This window comes from Pseudorasbora parva, chromosome 1 (genome assembly GCF_024679245.1).
Source record: "Pseudorasbora parva isolate DD20220531a chromosome 1, ASM2467924v1, whole genome shotgun sequence".
Taxonomy (NCBI): domain Eukaryota; kingdom Metazoa; phylum Chordata; class Actinopteri; order Cypriniformes; family Gobionidae; genus Pseudorasbora; species Pseudorasbora parva.
This window is the reverse complement of record NC_090172.1, coordinates 15,027,383-15,049,941: the sequence shown is the minus strand read 5'-3', so window position 1 is coordinate 15,049,941 and position 22,559 is coordinate 15,027,383. Positions and strand designations below refer to the sequence as shown.

The 22,559-nt window shown below is 41.1% G+C and overlaps 1 protein-coding gene across 2 annotated transcripts; it reads right to left on the bottom strand.

The window, feature by feature from the left end:
• Positions 1-8,566: 8,566 nt before the first annotated feature.
• Positions 8,567-21,009, bottom strand: znf219 (zinc finger protein 219). Of its 2 annotated transcripts, none has more exons than XM_067428997.1 (5): positions 20,766-21,009; positions 13,180-13,270; positions 10,937-12,962; positions 10,542-10,685; positions 8,567-9,924 (listed from the first exon to the last, which is right to left on the bottom strand). In XM_067428997.1, the coding sequence occupies exons 3-5, from the start codon at positions 12,957-12,959 to the stop codon at positions 8,795-8,797; spliced, it is 3,297 nt and encodes a 1,098-aa protein (XP_067285098.1). In that variant the 5' UTR covers positions 12,960-12,962; positions 13,180-13,270; positions 20,766-21,009; the 3' UTR covers positions 8,567-8,794. The 2 variants fall into 2 exon arrangements, with proteins under 2 accessions (XP_067285098.1, XP_067285105.1); XM_067429004.1 differs by lacking the exon at positions 20,766-21,009 and adding an exon at positions 19,097-20,235.
• Positions 21,010-22,559: the final 1,550 nt, after the last annotated feature.

Sequence of the window (22,559 nt, the reverse complement as noted above, 5' to 3'; positions counted from 1 at the left end):
AAACAACTTTGGCGTTACCTTTGTTTTTGTCAAAGTTTGCAGGGTAATAAAGTACTTAGCTTGGGTTTTTGTGGCTTGCTGCGGACTAACCAGTTTCTGGTTTTTCCCGGTGATAGATGGATAATTTTGAGGGTCTGGAGTGTTGAGCTGGGTTTTGTGTGGAATTATGTTTGAACAAATCATCTAGAAGATTAATTTGTGTGTGATGCGTCCTCAAATCCTACATCATGTGCACAAGGCGCGTTCCACAAAATGCCCACTAAGGTGACAAAGAAAGGACAAGCTAAAGGATGAACCACTCTGGTGAATGATGGTCACACAACTCGGTTATACTTTACTGGAGAACTGTATATTTATTATCACATGTAGTTGTAGACATTACTACCATACACATTGGTCCGCAGGAAAGTGGGTGCAGACTGACTCGAGGACATCTGGATGCTGGTTGGCTAATCGGAGCATAAGGTGCCAGAGGACACCATTGATGTCTACATGAAGGGGCAAGTTACTTACTCACCTGGCCAGTTAAGTTTCAAGGAAGATTGAGTGTGTGTGTGAATTTTTTTTCTTTTTTCCCCCTCAACTAGTTCTACTCAAGAGTCTGGTGATAATAGTGATAAACTGCCTAATCCTTATCTCCCATTTGTGGTCTCTGTCAGGAGTTAATAAGTAGCCTAATGAAGCACATGAGAGAGGAGTTGCAAACTTCATCCATCTTGTTTAATCCTTCACTTACGTTCTCCACACATTATGTCATTGCACAAGTTCAGAATGAACTCACGAACACAACAAAGTTGATTAACAAACAAATTTAATTTAAACACAATGTCAGTATGTGTTTAAACAAACACACAATATGTAGGTAAAATTACATTAAATATCATATTCATTTACTTCGCACACTGTAAAAACAGTTTGTTGTTAAACTGTAAGTGGTTGTGCTGCCTTAAAATGTTGTGTTTACATAACATAAATATATTATAGTTGTCAGTTAATACAAATTCACATTTTGAGTTATATCAATTGAGTTCATTCCAGGAAAGTTGTTATAACACAAAATTTAACACAAAAATAACACAAAAAGTTGTGTTAAACAATCCCGGCAACCTCTTCAGAGTTTTGAGATCGTCTGCATATCAGGAGTTAATCTTCCTCTGTAATGTCATCTCTATTATTTTTATCCTGCTCTTCCTCTTCTTCAACTCCATCAGTCTTCTTAAGCTTCATAAGCTGGAATTTCCAGAAACATGCCCATCCATATCAGAGCTGCTCCCAATCCTATTGTTAATGTGCCCAATTTAAATGTGATTTGCCAAATTCCACATGGTACGTTAAGGACGCAGGTAAAATAAATGTCCAACTGCCCCCTGTCAGCAAATTACTGTTACTGCAGCTGCTAGAGACAGAGCTAAAACAAACCTGTTATGATAGCATCTTCTCAAAGCAGATATTGAAACACTAATGCAATAACCCCAAAAGCAGTTATTAAAGGTGTTCTAGAATTAATTGAAACAATAAATTGTTCTCTGATATCTACATAGAGGGTGTGTGGCTTATTTAAGGGGAAAAAATGCCCAGATACAGTTTTACAGGTCCATTTAGAACCCTATAAATTGTCCCTAGGATGTAATGCTCTGTTTTTGGCTTATTTGGAAGGCTCATGAATATTAAAGGTGGCCTAGAATGATTTGAAATAATATATTAAACTGTTCTCTGATATCTACATAGAGAGTATGTGGCTTATATAAGGGCAAAATTTGCCCAGATACAGTTTTACAGGTCCATTTACAACCATAGAAATTGTCTCTAGGATGTAATGCTCTGTTTTTGCCTTATTTGGAAGAGTCATGAATATTAATGTTGAGCTCGGCTCTGATTGGCTTATTTCAGCAGCTCACAGCACACTGCAGTTCAGCTGTTCAGCGAAGCGGCTCGCAAGTCCTGACCTTCCTGACAGAACACAGACCAACTGAATGACACTTTAAGCAGAAGATCTCAAATGGAGATTGATAAAATACAGATTACTTGTTTATTGGTGTTTTCAGATCATCCACGCGTGAGAGAGAGCTTGCTGTTGATATAAAGAACTATATATCTTTATTAGTGCCTATAAAACGTTGAATATGTAACAAGCACATATAACAACAGGAACCAGAGAAAACAAGACATATCACGAAAATAATTGTTTTTGTCATATTTTTAATTAAAAAAAAATATGCCCATCAAAGACGGAACATCGATCTATAGTCTACCAGAGAAATTGACTTGCGGGATCTTAACCAAACATTTGCATTTGTTAATGGATTTATTTTTTTATTTTATTTTTTACAAGTAATACAAAGAAATTAGCAGTGTACTGTGTAAATACAATAATTTGAGTTGTGATAAAAAATTATAATATTAAAAGTTTTAATACATATTCTGACATTTTCTTTTTCTGGGAGATAGTTATCAATATAACTTTAAGAATCCTTCATCTCTACTACTGTGATTACTGAAAGATATTGTTTTGGTGTTCTCAGATTTGATGAGACGGCAATTACCAAACCCCACCAAGTTAGAATCTCAATCTTTCATTTTCAATTTCTCGTAAAGTGGAAAAACTCCTTGCTCGTGACTCTCCGATGATGGTGAAAGGTTGAGCAGGTCTCCAAGTGTTAAAGATCATTACCAGAAATCCAGGAAGCATTGTCCCCAATTTCCCAAGTCCATCAGTCTCCAACTTCATTCCAACAGCCACTGTTAATATACTGTGTATTAAAACAGCTGTATCCAGTAGTACAAAACAAACCACGGAAGACAATATATATTCTGTCCTATTGCTTCAGCCAGAACAGTAATAGCCTGAGAGAACATCCTGATCCCATCCCAAAACAGATCCTAATGCAAAAGTGTCTTGTAATTTGATGTTCTTTGCACATTTAATGTGTTTGAGCTTGAATGGTTAATCTCAGTAGCGTGGTTTTGTTGTCAAGTCTTTGAATGGCATACCCCTCAAGATTTTGGTAAACATACAGAAGAGGGTTCCTATCAGTATTTTTGCAGGTCCTTTAAGGAAAGAAAATAGAAAAAGAGTCTAATTTAATGTTCTTTATCCGAGGTAGTCCAAGCTGCGAAGATGGAATCTGTGTTTGTGTAGAGTACATATGGGAGTAACACTTCTGAAGATCTTGTTAAACCATTAAAACCTTGTCAGACTACTAAGCACTGTGACTATCTTTGGCAGTAGTGTGTATACCATCTGAACTGTAATGCTAGAATCCTTGGGAAAGCAATATGTTTTTGTTCTGGGTCTGATGCAAATGACCAGGGACTTTAACAGGGGGTGGCCTGATGGCTAGAGCCAATGCCTCTCTGCCCTGAGCTGAGGTGCCACCTTCGGCTGGGCGATTACATATTATTATTAACATGCACCTTTTTAGGGAAGGCACACCATGTCCCTTTAAAGGGTTAGTTCACCCAAAAATTAAATTTCTTTCATTAATGACTCACCCCAATGTTGTTCCACACCCGTAAGACCTCTGTTCATCCTCGGAACACAGTTTAAGATATTTTAGATTTAGTCAGAGTCCTTTCTGTCCTTTGAATGTAATTGTATGCCCACTTGCTGCACGTCCAGAAGGTAATGAAAACATCATCAAAGTATTCCATATGTGACATCAGTTGGTTAGTTAGACTCTTTTAGAGCGTCGACAATACATTTTGGTCCAAACACTAAAAAAAAGACTTTATTCAGCACTGTCTTCTCTTCCGTGTTCCTTAAAGGGGGGAGGGGGGTGAAACACTCAGTTTCAGTCAATCTCATGTCAATCTTGAGTACCTATAGAGTAGTATTGCATCCTTCATATCTCTGAAAAGTCTTTAGTTGTATTATATTTATAAAAGAAATATAGGCTGTACCAAGTCCTTCCGGAGAAAACCGAACGCCTGAATGAATTAATGAATGAATGAGTCATTTATATAGCGCTTTCAAATGTACTACTGTACACCCAACTGTACGCCTGGAGGCGTATCGTGTGGGCGGAGCTAAAGAATGACAAGCACGCACAAAGCGGTGACGTCCTCGTGGAGAAGAAAACGCTACCCTAAATAAACCATGGCTATCAGATTCAACTAATACATGAATGATCCAGAATCAGATCAGGAGGCAGAAATAAATTGAACAGGAGACGCAACAACAGCAGGACGTCCGTCTCTGTGGTATGTACTGTATTTAGTGGACTGTCAACATTTGTGTGTGTTTACTCACAGTTTATGAGGACATGATTCGGTTTATGGACTATTGTATGCGACTAATCCTTAGCAGTAGCAAGCAAAACGGTTTTGCATGTCAGACTAGTGTAACGTTATACATAGAACAACAATGGAGTAACCGTTAGCACATTTGACTGACGAAGCACGCGATCGTGAGAACGCTAGGTTTATGTTTGGGTGGTTTTACAATAAACAAACTGACACCTATAGTGGTCAGCTAAACAAATGTATTTAAACACACACCATAGATTGCATGCTCAATTGATAAATTAACTAACGTTATACACGATCGTGTTGTTTACTGATGTTTACTTACGTGACGATAGCCAACAACAGACATTTGAAGCAGTTTTACTCACCGCCTGTTTCCAAAGCAGGACGGTGAACCTTTATCGTTGGGACCGCTCCGTCAGAAACACACTTCTTTGGTAACTGTTGATTTCGTGATGTCCTGTGACAGCAGTGACTGTGGAGATCCACTTTTGCGACACGACCGAAGTGTATGTTGTGACGCTTCTCGTCATTTCTGCATTCAAATCGGTTCAAATGCAGCGCTGCCTTTCCCGAAATGCTGTGCTGAAGCGTTGAAGTCGCTTGACATCACCCATAGGAATAAAGTGGAGCGTGGCACAACAGACGTGTTCACGGACCTGCAGCTGAGAGCAGTGTTTATGGGCGTGCATTTCCGCTCTCGCCTCTGGTCACGCACGCGCACACCCTTCCGGGAGAAGAGCCCGTACGGCCCGTACAAGGACCTTCCACTCTGTCGACGTCAAGCCGACCCATACTCGAAAAAAACTCTCCGAAACTTGTGAGAAACCGGAAGGAGTATTATTGACAGAAATACTCCATCAAACATCCAACATTAGTTTTTGAAACTTTGTCTATGTTTAGGATGGGAATCCAAGTCTTTAACAGTGTAAAAAGCTCAGTATGCATGATACAGCATTTCACCCCCTCTTTAAATAAAGAATCAAACGGTCATGATTCAAGATTCAGATCGCATGTCAAACTGGCAAACTGCTGAAATCACGTGAGATTGGCAATATGAATCACGAATCAATCTGCTGATTCGCGACCGTTTGATGAGGAGACTGTTCTTCCAAAATATCTTGCTATCTTCTTCGATGTTTTTATTGCTGCTGGCTTCCTGATTCGATGAGTTGGTGGGCAGGGCTACTGAATTGCACGTGCTTATTATTCTGTAGAGGCGGTGTTTCGCCACTAGATGACGTCAGGATGAAGCACACAATCATTTTCTGGGCCTGGTGTCTATAAAAGCTTTTTTTTGACTAACAAGGAAGTTTTCGGCTCTGAAACGTACAGGATAATCTCATATTATCATGAACTTTTTATATATTAAAATCTCAAGGGAAAGTTGATTTCTCAATTCATCACCTGCATGTAATGTGACTCTGCATGTAAAGTTAAGGTATGCAAATATAATTTTATTTTTATGTCAGTGTGGTGACCATTTATCCCCAAGTATAAACGTCATTAAAATGAACCAAGTTAAAAAGGAGGAAAGTAATGCGAAACACATCATACAGAAAACAAAACTTTTTTTTTTTTTTTTTTTTGTATTTTATTGATTCTTCTCTACTGTTTTTTTTCTCAATCCACAATTTCATATTAGTCACTACTATGTTAGATCAGCTTCCTCTGCCACCAACAGCAGTCGGCTACTAAAAAAAAGATCAAACTCAGACCTTCTCTCCACCTCTCCTATTTGACTGGATAATATTTATGAATTCACACACTTCTGGTGGAACAACAAAAAAAAGTGCATGTTGAACTTAGTGAATTTTTGAGCAGCACGTCACTGTTTGGGAATACTTTTATGCTTATTTCACAGTGTCAGTATATCTTCACAAAATGTTAACTTTTAAGACATCAATGCACATGGTCACACATACACAAACACACAAAACAAAACTATTGCCCTGATCCCTGTACACAGTTAGGCCATCCTAAAAGAGCCATATCATCGCTGGCTGCACAGGGAGCGATGGAGAGCAGGTTTGGCGGTTTGATCTCTCGTTAGAAACACAACATCTCTATTTCTATCTGTACAACATTCAAGAGACACATTTTGTTCATGTTTTTTGTTTGTTTGCTTAGTGTTTTCTTCCATAAAACAAAAAGAACAATGACAATAATAATAATTATGAGCAGAAGAGCTTGATTTCATCTCATCGGCATCAAAGCAACATCATAGAAATTAAAGTAACTTCTTAAAAGGCCTCGGAGCTAGATAGTGCGTAAGCTTTCAGTGGTGCATACGCTAATGGGAAGGGAGGAAAAGCAGAATATGCAACAACACACATGAATGACAGAATGACACTTATTATTATGAAATGGAAATGACCCCCACATCTGACATCTCAACAAAACAGAGGATCAGATTCGGAGAAGTACAGAACACAGTTTACCAAAGAATACAAAGTGAAACAGTAGGGGCTAAGTGCTTTTGGTGAGCTTACAAAATACTTGAGGAAGTGCTCAGGACAGAAGGCACAGTGGCTTGACTGTTATCTCAAAGGAACACCACATCGGGGGCTACCGAACACATAAGATAATCTACACACAAAACAAGGACATGATAATGACTTTTTAAGGCCAGCCTCTGTCAATCACTGGACAAAAGTACCTCCTACTTAGTGTCTAACGATAACAATGAGATGACCTGATGGAAATGACTTCACAGAGTTGAATGAGGAAAGTAGATTATCGTTTGTATGATGTGCCAATTCCACATCAAAAATGCAACACGATTACATGAAAACAAATTTGGCAAGCAGATCAGTCAGACTGACAATGCTGATACTGGGACATGTCTTGGACATGATCTCAGCATCAACTTATAAATATATTATCAATCTCTGAAGTTTCAAGATCATCAGGCAAGCTTTAACATTGATTGTGTTTCCGAACTATTGATTTTTTTTTTGATTGATGAATACATAAACACATTGTTTAAGGGGACATGAATTGAATCTGCAGCATTATGAAAACAAAAGTGGTTTAGGGGAAACAAAGGTTTGATCTGCATTTAAAGGCAAAACAAAAGCAAGTTGGGGGGGGGGGACTTTGCACAGTGCTCTAAAGACATTCTGAAGCAGTCTTCTTTCATAATTATTATAATACTTATTACTATTCTCCATATCCATGTCCATTAACACTTCTTAAAAGGAAAACAACTTTTTTTTTCCTCCTTTGATCTCTTATCTTTACAAAAGCTACATATGTTCTACTGGGATGTTTGAATTTGTTAGTGTTTTTTTTTTCTTTCATTTTTGATCATTAAAAAAAAAAAAGTCTACTCACGGCTAAAAAAAACTCGCCATACTGAATGTTTTAGTAGAGACCCACTTTCCACCCTCTCCCGGATGGTTTGAGAATCGGAGACATAACAGGAATATTAAGGATATATTGCTGAGTCTCCATTTACTAGATTGTGATTCGTTTCAAACCCTGAAATTTAACATTTCCATAGTAGCGGTGGTCCGGATTCCACCCAGAAATCCTGGTGGTATATGTAATGTAAACACTTCCATAGGGGCCTTGTCAAACGGCCAGCTGTTCCCACATGTGGTGCTCTGGGTTCATTCATGGTTTCATTCACAGCAGACATAGTCACACAAACTGCCACCATATTGTCACAGAACTCTATGCTCTAGCACAACTACGCATATATACTGTATATATTCACTGTAACTATATTCCTGTGTTGCTGAATCTGCTAAAAACCTTTTACATCAACAGGCACTGAGAGAAATAGCATATAGAAGAGGCAGAATCTCTGTTTCATATAATATCTGAAGAAGACCCGTCGGAGCAGACTGGCAGTGTGGATATCTGGTAATATAATCTTTACTCTGTCCTGTTCTGTTAGAGGTGATTCTCAAGTACCATTCAGTTATCACAGCATTCTGTTCAGAGTCTGGCAGGTGCATGGTAAGAAGTGTGCTCACTCCTTTGGTTTACTAAAGACGTGCTGACAGATTAAGTTCATGTGGAAGTAGGATGTCCATTCAGTATTCGGTGCGCTTCTCTCTCAGCATTAATACTGTATATTGTAGTGATTAAGAACAGTGTTTCTTTTTTGCTTTTTCGGCTCCCCAGATAGACATTCCAAGTCTTTGTTGAGATGAGAGCAAGATTCACAGGAGCAAGGAAATTGTAAATTAAATGCAACTTGGCAATTGCGTTCACTGACAAGAAGACAGGAACAAGAGAACAGTGTTCAAGAAGGCCCCGAGACAGGCAGGCTTAGACTAGCATACAATACTGGATATCTCTGTGTGTTGTGTAGAGGTAATTGATCACTAACCAAGGTGGGGGGCAAGGAGGATATATTAAGAGGAATGCTTGATTTAAATACTTTTGCGGGTTATCTGTTAACAGATTACATACTGTAAAGTATGTTAGCATAGCGACTGGTCTGCCCTTGGTTTGAAAGATACGAGGGACCCTGGACAACTATTTCCCAAATATTTCTCTCCTGCCCCTATCTTTTCTCCAGGGCTCTCTTTTGATGTTATTTCCCCAAGACACTTTCCTCCTCCTTGGGTAGATCCTCAGCCATGAGGTCTGATGAAACAGACTGAGCCCTTCTGCTCTGATTCTGGGGTACATTTACAAAGCTGCCATTTGCTTCCAGCTCGTTCTCCTCCTCATCGACCTCCTCGTCTTCCTCATCCATGTCCTCTCTCATTTTACGTTTCTTCTCTGTGGCATCAAAGATTCCCGCAGGTCCATGGGTCAGCTTAAAGCTGTCCTCTGTTTCCCTGTTATCTGGGCTGACTCCGTTCTCAGCTCTTGACTTGGATGAAACCCAGTCCTCAGGAGATGTTACTCCATCATCTACACCAAGGAACTTCCATAAAGCCAGTGGATCACGGTCTGGCCCTGACAAAGTTAGTCTTGGAGAATGATTGGTGGAACTGACAGGGATGCCCCTCTTGCGACGAGACTTGCTGGTGTGATTAACCTGAAGATGCATGGCCATCAGCTCAACAGAAGAGGTTCGGAAGGGACAGAACACACATTGATTAAGGATATCATTACCTCCTTTAGAGCCACCTGATGATTCACCTCCAGAACTATTTACTCCCCCTTCATCTTGCAAAGGGCGGCGGGAGAGGTCCAGCGGTTCGAAGCCTCCTTCCTGGGATGTCGTCCCGCCCTGATAGCCATTTACTGACAACATGCGGCTTGTAGTTAGGGGTTTCCGTCTAGATACTTTTGGCATTTTCGGAGGTGGTACCTCCCCAATCCAATTTGTTTCTAGACCACCAGGGAAGAGTGTACCCATCATCCCTGACAGACTGCGATAGTGACTCTCCAGGTCTCCCTCTCTCTGATGTATGGATGCAGAAGAGGCCTCCTTTTGCTCTGATGAGCCTGCACCCCATGACTGACTGTGCCTTGAAGAAGCAGCCTCTCCCGGCACCCTCCCAAAAGAAGACTGGGATGTGGAGGGGAGTCTGCGCTTTTTTGCACCTTCACGAGGAGATCCAGTCAGAGAGGGGAGGCTAGGTGATGGGGAGTTTGGAGAGGTTGCCATAGCGTTCCTCTGCTCACGATGATGACGTTGAAGATGATACTTGAGGGAGCCAGATTGGGTGCCAGCATAATCACAGTGGGGGCATTTGTATGGTCTCTCGCCTAAAACAAGGAATACATTATTCTTGTTAAGTAGACTGAAAACGAAAATGTAGTTTCAATAACAAAAATGTAGCTAAGGATATCAGTGCTTGATTAGGGAAGCTCTAGTGGTTAGGTAAAAAATGCCTGTGAAACAACAATATGCAGTTACACACAGTAACAGATAGATGGCAGCGCATATCATCATATGTGAAATCAGGTGTAGTCCCCAATGCATTACTGTTAAATTAGGACATTCCATCTCTCATCAACCGTGTGAACACCACATTTTTCTTTCTTTTTTTTCTTCTTTTTTTGGGGGTAGAGGACATTTTGTGGAAGAACCTAATAGACAGCAAATGGTTTCAATCAAGCTAAATCAGTAAAGTTACAAGTCTCAAGTGTTACATTAAGTCTTATGATTATATAGCTTTTGATTATCATTTTTATACAGTAGGATTACTGCATAGATCATGTACTGTAGATCTAATCTAATAATTTAAAACATATTTTTTGTTTTTATAGGTTTAGCAAAATATAAATCTTTCCAAAGCCCCCTGGAACATGCTTAAGTAACGCTCTGCGGTATGCATGCCATGGGTTGGTAATCACAGATCTAGTAAACATGTTGGCCTTACCTGTATGTACACGAAGGTGCACTTTAAGGTGATGGGAAGACCGGAAGGCTTTACCACAGTAGGGGCAATCCTTCATCCCTGTTCCCCGAACACGCTCCCTTGGAGATGAAGTGGAAGAGGATGATCCCCTCAAACCATTCTGACCTTGGGATAAGATAACGTACAATGAATAAAAGCAAATGCTTTGAATTATAATTTTAGTCTAAACCGTTTCAGAGAACAATGCTGCCTAAAACAGGGGAAGAATTGTTCCAAAATTAGTAACAGTGAAACCTTTTTTTAAAATTTTATTCAGTCAATGTCCTGCAGTGTCATAGCCAATGCATGACTGTAACACATACAAAATATTGTCATAATAAAGTCAGTTGTTTTTGATTATTCTGGTTGATCCTTACCAGAAAGATGTGATATGACAGAATGGAAGCTCCCAGCTGACCCGACTCCGGATGGGAGTTGCTTTCTCTCTTGCTTAACTTCATTGTCACTTGTTCTTTGCCCTCCTTCTACTCCGCCTGTTGCTTGAGATCCACTGACTCTGTTTATAATGTCCTCTTCCCTGGACATGCCCCCTCGGGCACTTTGACCCTTCTGTGGTTTCTGGACATGGACACGGGCGTGAGCAACCACCTGCTGAAGGCTTCTAAACATCTTGCCACAATCTGGACACTCCCACGGCGCGCTAGATCCCTCCAGTTCCTCTCTAGAACCCAACCCACCCAGGTAGGCCCTCATTTGCTTGGCTTCCCCAGCGACTGTGCCTCGTGAGGAAGGAAACTGATGGTGTGAATGTGATCTCTGCTGCTGTTGTTGTTGGTTGTGCTGTGCTGCCATTAGACTGCGAGCAACCAGCTGCCACATGGCTGCCTGGTCTGCTCCGTCTGCTGACTCACTTCCCCGCCCTCCTCCTCCGTTACCCATTTCTGCAACCTGTGCCACTGCCTGGAGGCGCTCCATGCAACTTCCATTGCTGTTGTCTTTGGGTAATCCCAGATAGCCCAATATAGAGGATTTACTTGAGCCTGCACTGGCATCTGACCTCTCTGTGCGATTTCCTGGACCACCACCACCAGCCATACTGCGAGCAAGGAGCAAGTTAGAATAAAGAGCCCCCAGCACTTGTGTGCTTGCAGGACCTTTGGATTGATCGGTTCCAGATGGACCCAGATTTCCCAATCCAGCTTTGAGGCCCAGTTTGTTTAGATGCACCTTCATATGGTTCTTGAGAAACCAGGGCTCCTTGAAGCCACGGCCACACACCTGGCACTTGTGATCCAATGAGTCCTTGTGCTTCCGCATGTGCCCCTTTAAAAACCAGGACTGTGTAAAACGCTGCCCACATGTCTCACATCGGAAAGCTGGAACAACAGACATTTGTGGAGGAGGAGTTTCTGGTGGTGCTGTTATAGGGTGAGAAGGGAAAACTGTTTCAGCAGCAGGCTGTTCAGGTGGGTGACTCTCCTGCAGATGGGCAGCCAGTCTTTCCTCCTGGCTGGCTGAGAAGGGACACATTGTACATTTGTAGGGGTTGTGGAGGATCCGCACGTGACGTGCCAGCTCTGAAGCTGTTCGGAACTTACCCTTACAAGCATGACACCGGAAGGCAGGAGCAGCTGTGGAAGGGGCATTGTCTTCCAAGTGGGCCTGGCCAAGTGGAGAGAAGGAGGTTGAGATTGGTGCTTCCTCTGTTAAAGGTGGAGTCAGGGCTGTGGTTCCTTCAAAGAGGAACTGAGGGCTGCTAGCAGTTTGAAGAGGTTCCTCTGGGACCATGTCTTCATTCATACTTTTTTGTAATGACCCAGATAATGGATTCTGGATTACACTGTCGCTCACATGATTCTGCTGCAGTTTGACACGTGTAGTTTGATAGGGAGCTGAAGCCCGACGATCCCTGTCCAAACTATGTGCTCGAGCATGCAGAGACAGAATACTCTGGAAGCGGAACCTCTTTCCACACACATGGCAGGGGAACCTTAGGCCAGGCCCAGAGCTGGTCCCTCCGGGGACAGCCATGCCCTCATTGTTGAAAAGCTGAAGATCCAACTCATCGTTGTAGGTGGTACTTTGACCAGAGGAGATTGCTTGCTCCAGAGCTCCAAAACCAGGGAAAGGTGCTAATGGTGTGGCTGGGGGGCTGCTCTCTGATGAGGGACTGCCAAGTTCCAATTCACCAGGAAACAGCGCCACAGCTGGGGTGGGTGACGGGGGTGTTGACAACACCTCATCCTCCTCATCTTGGAAGCTGGCTTCAGGAAGGGTGCAGGGTGAGACTGGGGTATAGAGTTCAGTTTGAGGGCTAGAAGGTGTAGATTGAGGACTCTGGGGTAGAAATTGGGGACTGTGGTCCAGGGATGGCATGGAGGGAGGAGACAGTGGGGGCTCACAGGAAAGAGCCAGCATACACTCTGGTGGGGAATCCATACTCTGAGTAAGAAACAATGGACAGTAGTGATTAGACAGACAGACAGACAGACAGACAGATAGATAGATAGATAGATAGATAGATAGATAGATAGATAGATAGATAGATAGATAGATAGATAGATAGATAGATAGATAGATAGATAGATAGATAGATAGATAGATAGATAGATAGATAGATAGATAGATAGATAGATAGATAGATAGATAGATCACTTACTATTTATATGTCTATGCCATGCTTCACGTCCTTGAATTAAAGATGGTGTTTTTTGATGGTGGCAATTCGCCTGACCACCTCCAACAGTCCCCTATCGAGTACAACACAGAATAAAAAAATGAGTTAACACACATTTGTTTCTGTTTATGGGTCTAAGGGCAGAGCGGGACATGGACTGTCCCAAACAGGATGGGCGCGAGATGTTTGGACTTCCCCACACACCCTTCCTGCACATACTCTTAGAGTAGCTGCTTCAATCAAAACAAAAAATACATACACACACCTTAAAATACAGACACATAGAATCAACCACTCTCAACCTCTTCACTCCCTATACTTCTCTCTCTCTCCCTCTCTCTCTCTCTCTCTCTCTCTCTCTCTCTCTGACACACACACACACACACACACACACACACACACACACACACACACACACACACACACACACACACACACACACACACACACACACACACACACACACACACTGCATTGATCACAGTAAACAATCGTATAAATGCACACATTCATGTATTGCATAAGTCTGGAGTGGATAGGCCCAGACACAATTTAAAAAAATAAATAAATAAATAAAACACCTGCTTCTTTCATAAATAAGAGAAAATGAATTTCATTGATGATTACAGCAAGACAATCTGCTAAACATCTGTGAGGGCGTCTGTATGCCTGGATATGTGTTGTTCATGTGGGTGTGTGTTTTTTCCAGTATTTACCTCTGTGAACAGACTGAACTGTATGTCTGTGTCTGAGTTTGGATTTATGTACACAATCAAGTGTTTGTTTGTGTATTAGTGTGTGTCTGTGTGAGCGTGTGAAAGCATGTGTATCTGTGACACAAGACTTGGATGAAACTGTGGCTAACAGAGCCAGTTGACATTTTAGCTCAGCCGTGACTCACAAGGATATCACACTATATCAATCATACTGCCCCCCTTTCTTTCTTTCTTTCTTTCTTTCTTTCTTTCTTTCTTTCTTTCTTTCTTTCTTTCTTTCTTTCTTTCTTTCTTTCTTTCTTTCTTTCATCTCACAATTACTGTGCTTCTTTTTCCTTTCTTCTATATTTTCACTTCCATAAATTGTGATTCCACCCCTTGCACTTTTTTTCCTCTTTTCACCCTCATTCCCTCCTCCCACTGTTCATCCATGATTTTCTTTCTTTCTTTCTATCATTCTCTCTCTCTCTCTCTCTTTCTCCCTTTCCGTCTCTCTGCGGCGGTGCCAGTTGGCACTGTGCCAGGGAATGCTGATATCAGCTGGTAGATTGGGGCCTGCCAACATGGAGAAGAGAAAAGAGAGGAGAGAGACAGACAGGCAAGAAAGAGAAGAATGGAGGGAGGGGGGATGTGTTAGTCAAGAAAAAACATAAATTAAGTACACAAATACGTTTTGAATGAGCATATTTGATGAGTAAATCTGTTGAGAAAGGGGACAGAGTGTTCTGCTCTGCAACTGCGGTCTGTTTGGTCTGCTGGCATTATTATCATATGAATATCGTCATGGCAATTCACTGTTCCGCCTTGACAGACACGTTCGTGTCTGACCAACCCTGCCACGCCAATAAAGCTTCTCTAAATTTGGATAGATGGAGAGAGTGATAAGGTGCTAGACAGAGGGGGGAGGGGAGAGAAGAAGGCAGGAGAGCGATAAAGCAGCATGTGCAAATAATGCATGCACACACACACACACATACACACACTCAATATGGCACCTAGTCACTAGATGATTCATGCATGCTAAACACCTTTGTCTGAATGGCCACATGCTACACTCCCTGTACAAGCACACACAAATGCACACGCATTTTGTTTCTTCACAGGGCACATGCAGTCAAATATAGGCTATATAACTATCTGATTTGTATGTAATGGAATGAATAGCATATAAACAAAAAAACTAGAAGAGGAATAGACCATATTAATGTACAATATCTGCCTGCAATGTAACTGCTATTGTATGTTATTTTTACTTGACTTTTGCTAATTCTTGCACTCTTGTAATCAAGTCAAACGTTGGAAGTAACAAATACATCCTGTAAAAATGACTGATGTTGAAAAAAACAACCTGTTTTTCTGTAAGATTTTGATTGAGGTCAACAGATTCTTTCATTATCTAAGTATCACTAATTGGTTTTACTGAACGTTTGCTACATAAGTACCGGTACTTAAAATACAGTTGCATTTCCAAGAACGATAACACGTTTACATAACACAATCTGAAAAACCTTTTATAAAACCTCTATATGCCTGAACAAGCACTTGAGTCATCTTTGATAAAACAGATATTTTTCTCGCTGTGGTTTGTATTTCGTAGCCTTGAGCACCTGAAATAACGTCTCCTGCCTTTGGTGTGAGGACACACAGAGCCTCCAACAGTGTAGCCATGTAATGCATCTAAAGGCTAAGAAGAGATCATTCATACCACTGAAAGACTTTAGACTTGTGGCCTTGAAAATATAACATGAATGGCTATATCGCAGCCTGTTCTTTGATATGTGACCAGAGAGAGAGAGAGAGAGAGAGAGAGAGAGAGAGAGAGAGAGAGAGAGAGAGAGAGAGAGAGAGAGAGAGAGAGAGAGAGAGAGAGAGAGACAGAGAGAGAGAGAGAGAGAGAGAGAGAAAGAGAGAGAGAGCTTTGTGTGTGTGTGTGTGTGTGTGTGTGCGCAAACTTTGAGGCATGAACTGCACTTTACCTTTCTTGTATCTTTGAGTGGGATTTCTAAGGTCAGTGTGTATATGATTCTGGATTGCTGCAGTCATACAACAAATCCCTACAGACAAAATTCATTTCCTGTTTCTAACCTTGGCCTGAACCTTATCTTTCTCAGCGCTGCGGTCAATCCACACAGCGTCGTTTTCCTTCAAGTGACTCAAAATTCTCTTTCCCTTCAACTTCCAACATTCCACTAAGTCATCCACAACCTTCACCTGTTCTTTTTGTTTTATTATATTTTGTTTCTCTCCGAGAAGCTTGTAGAGAGCTTGAAGGCTCAGTTCAAAGATGCTGAAGAGAGGATAAGCAAGTTCAAAACATTAACCCCCTGCCCATTACCACTTTATCAGAGCATGAAACAAGTAGCCTGACAAGCCAGACACACATCGAGATGTTTGGTCTGGAAACTCACCATAGACAGGGCTCAATCTGAGAGGGGGGATAAACGGTTGTCTTTCAAACTCCCTCTGCATGCAATAGGATAGCGCTACAACCAACCAGAGCAACATGAAGCGGAGCTCGTTGACAGATTAAACTTTCACCGTATCCGGTCAGGCAAAACTCAGAACACATCTTCCCTTTTTAAGAATGACTTCAGTGCCGTTCTTTGTTCTTTTCTCAGAGAAAAGCTTAACTCCAAGTCTTCCAGAGTCGCGGCCAAAGTCGATTCTAAAGATCGCTGTTCGCCAGTTTCTGTGTTTACTAGTAGCACGCAAGCGCAACTCTGCAGTCATTATGTTAAGCCCCGCCCACCCACTCTTTACACGATGCGATTGGCCCGACCAGAGTTTGGATTTTTTGACAGCTCAGAACTGTATTGAGAGTTGCTAGACAATACTCGCGGCAGATTCGATTTGCTGCCACTAGGGTGCCTCTAGATTTCTAGGCTCTGAAACAAGGATATCAGCCTTGAAATTACTCTACAGTAAGGTGCCTCAGAAAACAAATCAACTATTCCCTACTGTCAAATCTGAGGGCTTCACCAAACACCTTCAAGTTCAAGTTTACAGTACAAAAAGCACTTGTTGAATTCTTGTTAATGAACTTCAGCAAGTAGTAAGATTAGTGTTGTTATAGCTGCTATGAACAGAAATCTCTGGTGATCCAATAAATATAAGCATGTCCAAAATGATCTTTTGATCTGATCACTGCAACCACATTCAAATAGTTTGAATGTATGTGACCACATTACACTGGCAGTATAAACACTAATGCAGTGATTCATATATATATATATATATATATATATATATATATATATATATATATATATATATATATATATATATATATATATATATATATATAAACACAAATATTTGCATTAGATTCCCAGAATGACATAGTCATGGCATCATCTAGGCAAGGACACAGATAATTCAGAATTCAGAAATGTCTCTGCTTAGTGAATCTACAATGCATTGGCAGAATTTTTTTTTTTTTTTTTTTTTATTAAAACTAAAATGTAGCCTATTGGGAATAACTGTGGCAATTTCTTTTAGATTTTTTTTTCCTGAACAATAAGGGCCTGATGCATGTGATCATGTAATCAATCGGATCACCTGAGATGGACGATAATGACAGGTGTAAATCGGTTGGTACAGACATGAGCAGTATAATCTCAGGTGTAAGCATCCTTTGGGTGATCTAAAGATTTAATCATTTTCAATCAGAATAGTTTGCTTTTGTTTTAGAATGAACAGCTCAACTCTGACCTCCCCCAGTGAAATGAGCTGTCAGGTGTTCGCTGTGTGCAACAAGTGCACAAAGGCAGTGTGCTGAGGTAGAAAGTCTACCTCCAGGCATTTGAGCCCAGAGAGGAACTCAAATAGCACAGACATTGCTGGTCTATATATGTATGAACAGAACGAGCCCATCTGAAAGCGTATTAATCAATGTACACTGTGGAATGTAAAATATATTTTACTTAAAAGTATGCTTCATGTGGTAGCTTAAAAATTAAGTCTTTAATGATGTCAAAATTCTATTTACACTCTCAGAAAATAAAAATAAAAATGAAATTAACAAGAAACAAAAATGGTAAAAGTTATATTGTAGTTATGAAATTATATATATATATATATATATATATATATATATATATATATATATATATATATATATATATATATATATATATATATATATATATATATAAAATATCCACACATTCACTCTTATTTTCTGCCTAATATGTAAAAATGCAAAACATTTCATGTCATGTCAAATTCAGTTATGATTTAGGCTATATAAATAATGCCAATTTTTCAATTCAATATGGTGAAATTTCCTTACAAATGACAGGTAGCTGGAATCACTTGGTATTATAGTTGGTCGCTGAACATTTGTATCTTAAAACAGTTGTCAAATATCAAAAGTGTTGCTACTTACGTCTTATGATGCAGTTTAACTAAAGTGTCATGTTGGAATTCGCAGTAAGCCCTGCCTTTTTTCATTTGATTGGCCACCTCACTCATTCTGACAGTCACTGTTAGACCACTGAGGAAGACCAACTTAAGAATGTGGACATTTTACTCTTGTCATCCCAGCAAAAAACAGCTGGTGTGAAATGGAGTAGAGCAAAGCAATATCAAATATGGGGGGTGGAGGGGGGGGGGGATTTGGCAATTTGGCCATTTCTATTATTCAGGGGCACTTGTCCTACTCAGTGCATATGCTGGTTACGGCCCTGGTACATTAAATAGGCTACCTTAAGAGTAGTGTATTACTAATAAAATAAAGCACACCTTTTAGGGGTTGATAAAGTTGTCCTACTGGCCCAGTGACAAGCTCTTAAAGGTACAATTTGACTCTTTTTTTTGTCTCTGACAGTGTAATATGAGTACATCAACCTACCTACATTTTGTTATATGATGAAAGCACTTTTAATGGAGAGACCAGGTAAAATTAGCTCCCCAATGTGCAAGCATGTTTTCAATTCTTCTTGAACATGACAGCTTGAGTAGTAAATCAATGTCTGCATGTTAAAAAGTACGGATGCTATCAATTATGTCAAATTTGTGCATTGGGACGCCATTTGCCAAGCCAAAAATCTGTTGATTAACATATCTATTATCAAAGTCACTGCAACAGCTCGTCCAGATCTGCTGTCCGGGCAGGTCATCAAGATGAGCTGGAGCAGATCTGGTTGTAAAAGTTGTTTACAGGGCCCTGAGCTTCCACCCACCCCTGTCCAGCCACATCTCTGTGCTGCTCTGCCCTCTTATCCGTCAACTGTCACGTCAGTTCAGGGGGGCTGGTCTCATTCCGTCACCCCTCATGCGAGCACGTACAGGGGCAGAGATTATAATAGCCTTTTTGCCTGTGCCCCAAATCTGTGACAGAGTGAAATAATTTAAAAGAATGGTGCCTTTGAAATGTTCGCCTTTTCATTTAGCTATATAAAGTTTCTTTGCGGGATGTATTTGCAGGACATCAGATGACCCGTCCGTGGAGAGGAATTTCCTCGCGTGATGTGCGTCAGTAACGCGCATCCATTTTCAGTCGCCTTCCTTCTCTCTCGCGGCCATCTCAATTAAAAAGCCACATTAATGAAATAAATAAATGCTCACAAACAAATGCGCTCACGACGCGTCCTCTCACAAACACTGACATTCGCGCATGATTAATCCTGAGCATAAAATCGCGATTTACAGAAGCAACAGCATCGTTTTCCCCAAACAGACGCAGAAATGTAGCTTTTTAGGACGTGATGTTGTGCGCTCCATTTTCTTCCTGATTTTCTTTCAACAAAAGATAAAGGGAGGGGAAAGGACAAGCGATCAGGGTGCAGCTGAAAAGTGCCATCATGGGGTTTCGTCTTGAAATCCGCTGCCAATCTCGCCGCTATCGTGACAAAACACGATCGAGTGACATGTGAAACTTTACGTTTTTAGGGCCGTTAGTAAAACGAGCACCTTCTTCGGCTGCAGCTGCAGGTTTTGCGCTACAGTTTAGATAGCAATTACGAGCGCGCATCTGCGGGGTAACGTTAGGACATGCATCCCCTACGAGCTTTTGTATTAACATGCACGTAAAGGTCTGCCTCAAAGTTAGAAAGCGTAAACTACGATATGTACAAAAACAGTTTCTCCCAGCTCGAGCTTCCCACCGATCTGGATCTGTATCGAGTTATGAATCCTACTCGACTTTAGTTCAAACACGCGCTTTTTGACGTGAAAACCGGAGCAGAACTAACTAAAGCTTAAAGCAGCACACAAAAGTTAAGGAGTCTACTTAATGCAGTAGGCTACTTAGCGGAAAAAAATGAACAGCTGCTTTTCCCAATGAGAAAAGTTCAACATCTATATTTTAGTTCAGGGCACTTTTCCCTCAATTGAGAGATGCTTTGAAAATATTCAAGGGCCTTAAAAACGAAAGTTGCATTTTCATGCCCGAGTCATCTCTTTCAGGACGCGCGCGCACGCACGCACACGCACACACACACACACACACTCTCACACAACACCGGCAACATACACGGCACGAGACAAAAGTGAGGAAGTGTGTATGTGCGAGAACACGTATGATGTGCCCTAACAGAGGCACCCGACACGCCAATCAATATGTCCTGCCGTATGTATGTGGAAGAAACGCGAGATGTAAACGCGACGACTATTCCGTATCAATGGCTTTTCATTACCCGGATCAGCCCCCCAAAAAAGTCGTCGTCGGATATTTGTTGTTTATGAAGGCGACAACATTCGCTCTCTATACGTCTAAAACTGTATACAAACACACACATTCACAGCCGCGACCAATGTGTATCATTCAAATCGTTCAAAAAGATCAGATTAGGTCAATTATTTGAAATGAATCAGATATTTTGTGATGAAAGTAAGGCTGAATGTACTTACGGGAGAGGCGGCGAGGAGATTAATGACAACACACGTCATGATTACGTTTCACTTGAATTAAATACATTACGAGTTAGGGAAAAAAATGGAAATCGGGGGTAGTTGTATACAAGCATACGCCGATACCCCCCTCCCTTCTGCCCTTTCTATCTTCTCCTCCTCCCTCTTTCCTCACACGTCTCTCTCTCTCCCTCTCTCTCTTCTCAAAGATCCATTTATTGTGCAGTCGTGAGTGAGTGAATGAGAGAGAGGCGGAGGCTGTAGGTTGCAAATGTAATTATAATCTCGCAGGCACCATTTTAAAACGATCTATAGATTTGTGGGATAGACTGACACGCCGCGCGCTTACAAATCACATAAGTTTCTCGCGTCTGCTCCCGGGGCTCAGCTTTACGCGCAAACGTCTTTTAGAAGTATGAGGAAAGATCCTCAAATCGTTGCCCATCAGAAAGTGCTTCTGTAGTTGTGTTGCAGGACAGTTGTGATTGTGTCGCGCGCTGGAGGAGAAACTCGCGCTCCACGTGGGAGCCGCGCAAGTGCGCGCGCGCGGGTCACCATCTATCCCAGTTCTACTGACTGTTAACGTATAACAATACATGGCCTGTGTGTGTGTGTGTGTGTGTGTGGCAATGCTGATTTACATCAATTTCCCCTTTATTGACCTGAGATAAACAAACAAATAAATAAATAACTGCCGTTAGGCTATTTCTTTTATTTGGCCTATAACAGAAGACCTTTGCATATTCACCACCATTTTCCTTTTGAAATAAATAAATAAATAAATACATACATACATAAATAAATAGGTACACTAATGCATACAGAGTACTTTCTGTTAAGCAAGAAATGACATCAGTAATAGGCTAATACATTTCTCTATACGCTCTATATTATTAAATGTCAATGTCTGCTGTTTGCCCTTTTTTGACCTGCGATAAACAAACATAAATAATGGTCTGCTTTTAGTTTTGTTTTAGGCCTGTTCTCAGAAAAGAAACACACACACACACACATTTGTTTTTGTGACATATGGGGACATTCCATAGGCGTAATGGTTTTTATACCGTACCAACCATATTTTCTATCCCCTACACTGCCCCTAAACCTACCCATCACAGGAAACATTCTGCATTTTTACTTCCTAAAAAAACCTCATCCTGTATGATTTATAAGCCTTTTGAAAAGTGGGGACATGGCCAATGTCCTCATATTTCACCCTCTCCTTGTAATACCCATGTCATACACATTTGTGTCCTCATATGTCACAAAAACTTGCCCATACACACACACACACACACACACACCTTTGTATGTGAGATTCATTATAATTTCTTCCATTGGATGCCTGCAGGTGTTTTCGTCTGGATCGGAGGCCGTGTTTTCTGGAGTTTGTGCGGTGAAGATGATTTTGGAGATGGGGGTCTTGATATTAACTCACAAACACATCTGACTGTCAGCTCATGTGTGTGTGTGTGTGTGTGTGTCTGTGTCTCGGCAGTAAGCAAGTGAGCGTGTGTGTTTGTGTATTGTGTATAGTGTCTGATACAGTCATATCATCACCCGCCCCCAACGCTTTGATTGTCTTGTACGCCGCAGCTCAAATGCACCAATTAATATGCAGAGAGTGAGTGAGACAGAGACAAAAAAAAAAGAAAGAAAGGAAGAAAAAAACATGCAGAGGTGGGGGGAAAAGAGATGGCATGGAGAACAGGAAGGAGTGAAAGAAGGGCAATGAAATGACAGATGAGGAGGAAAAGAGAGACACGTAGGGGTGGTCTGAGGGGGGGAGATGAA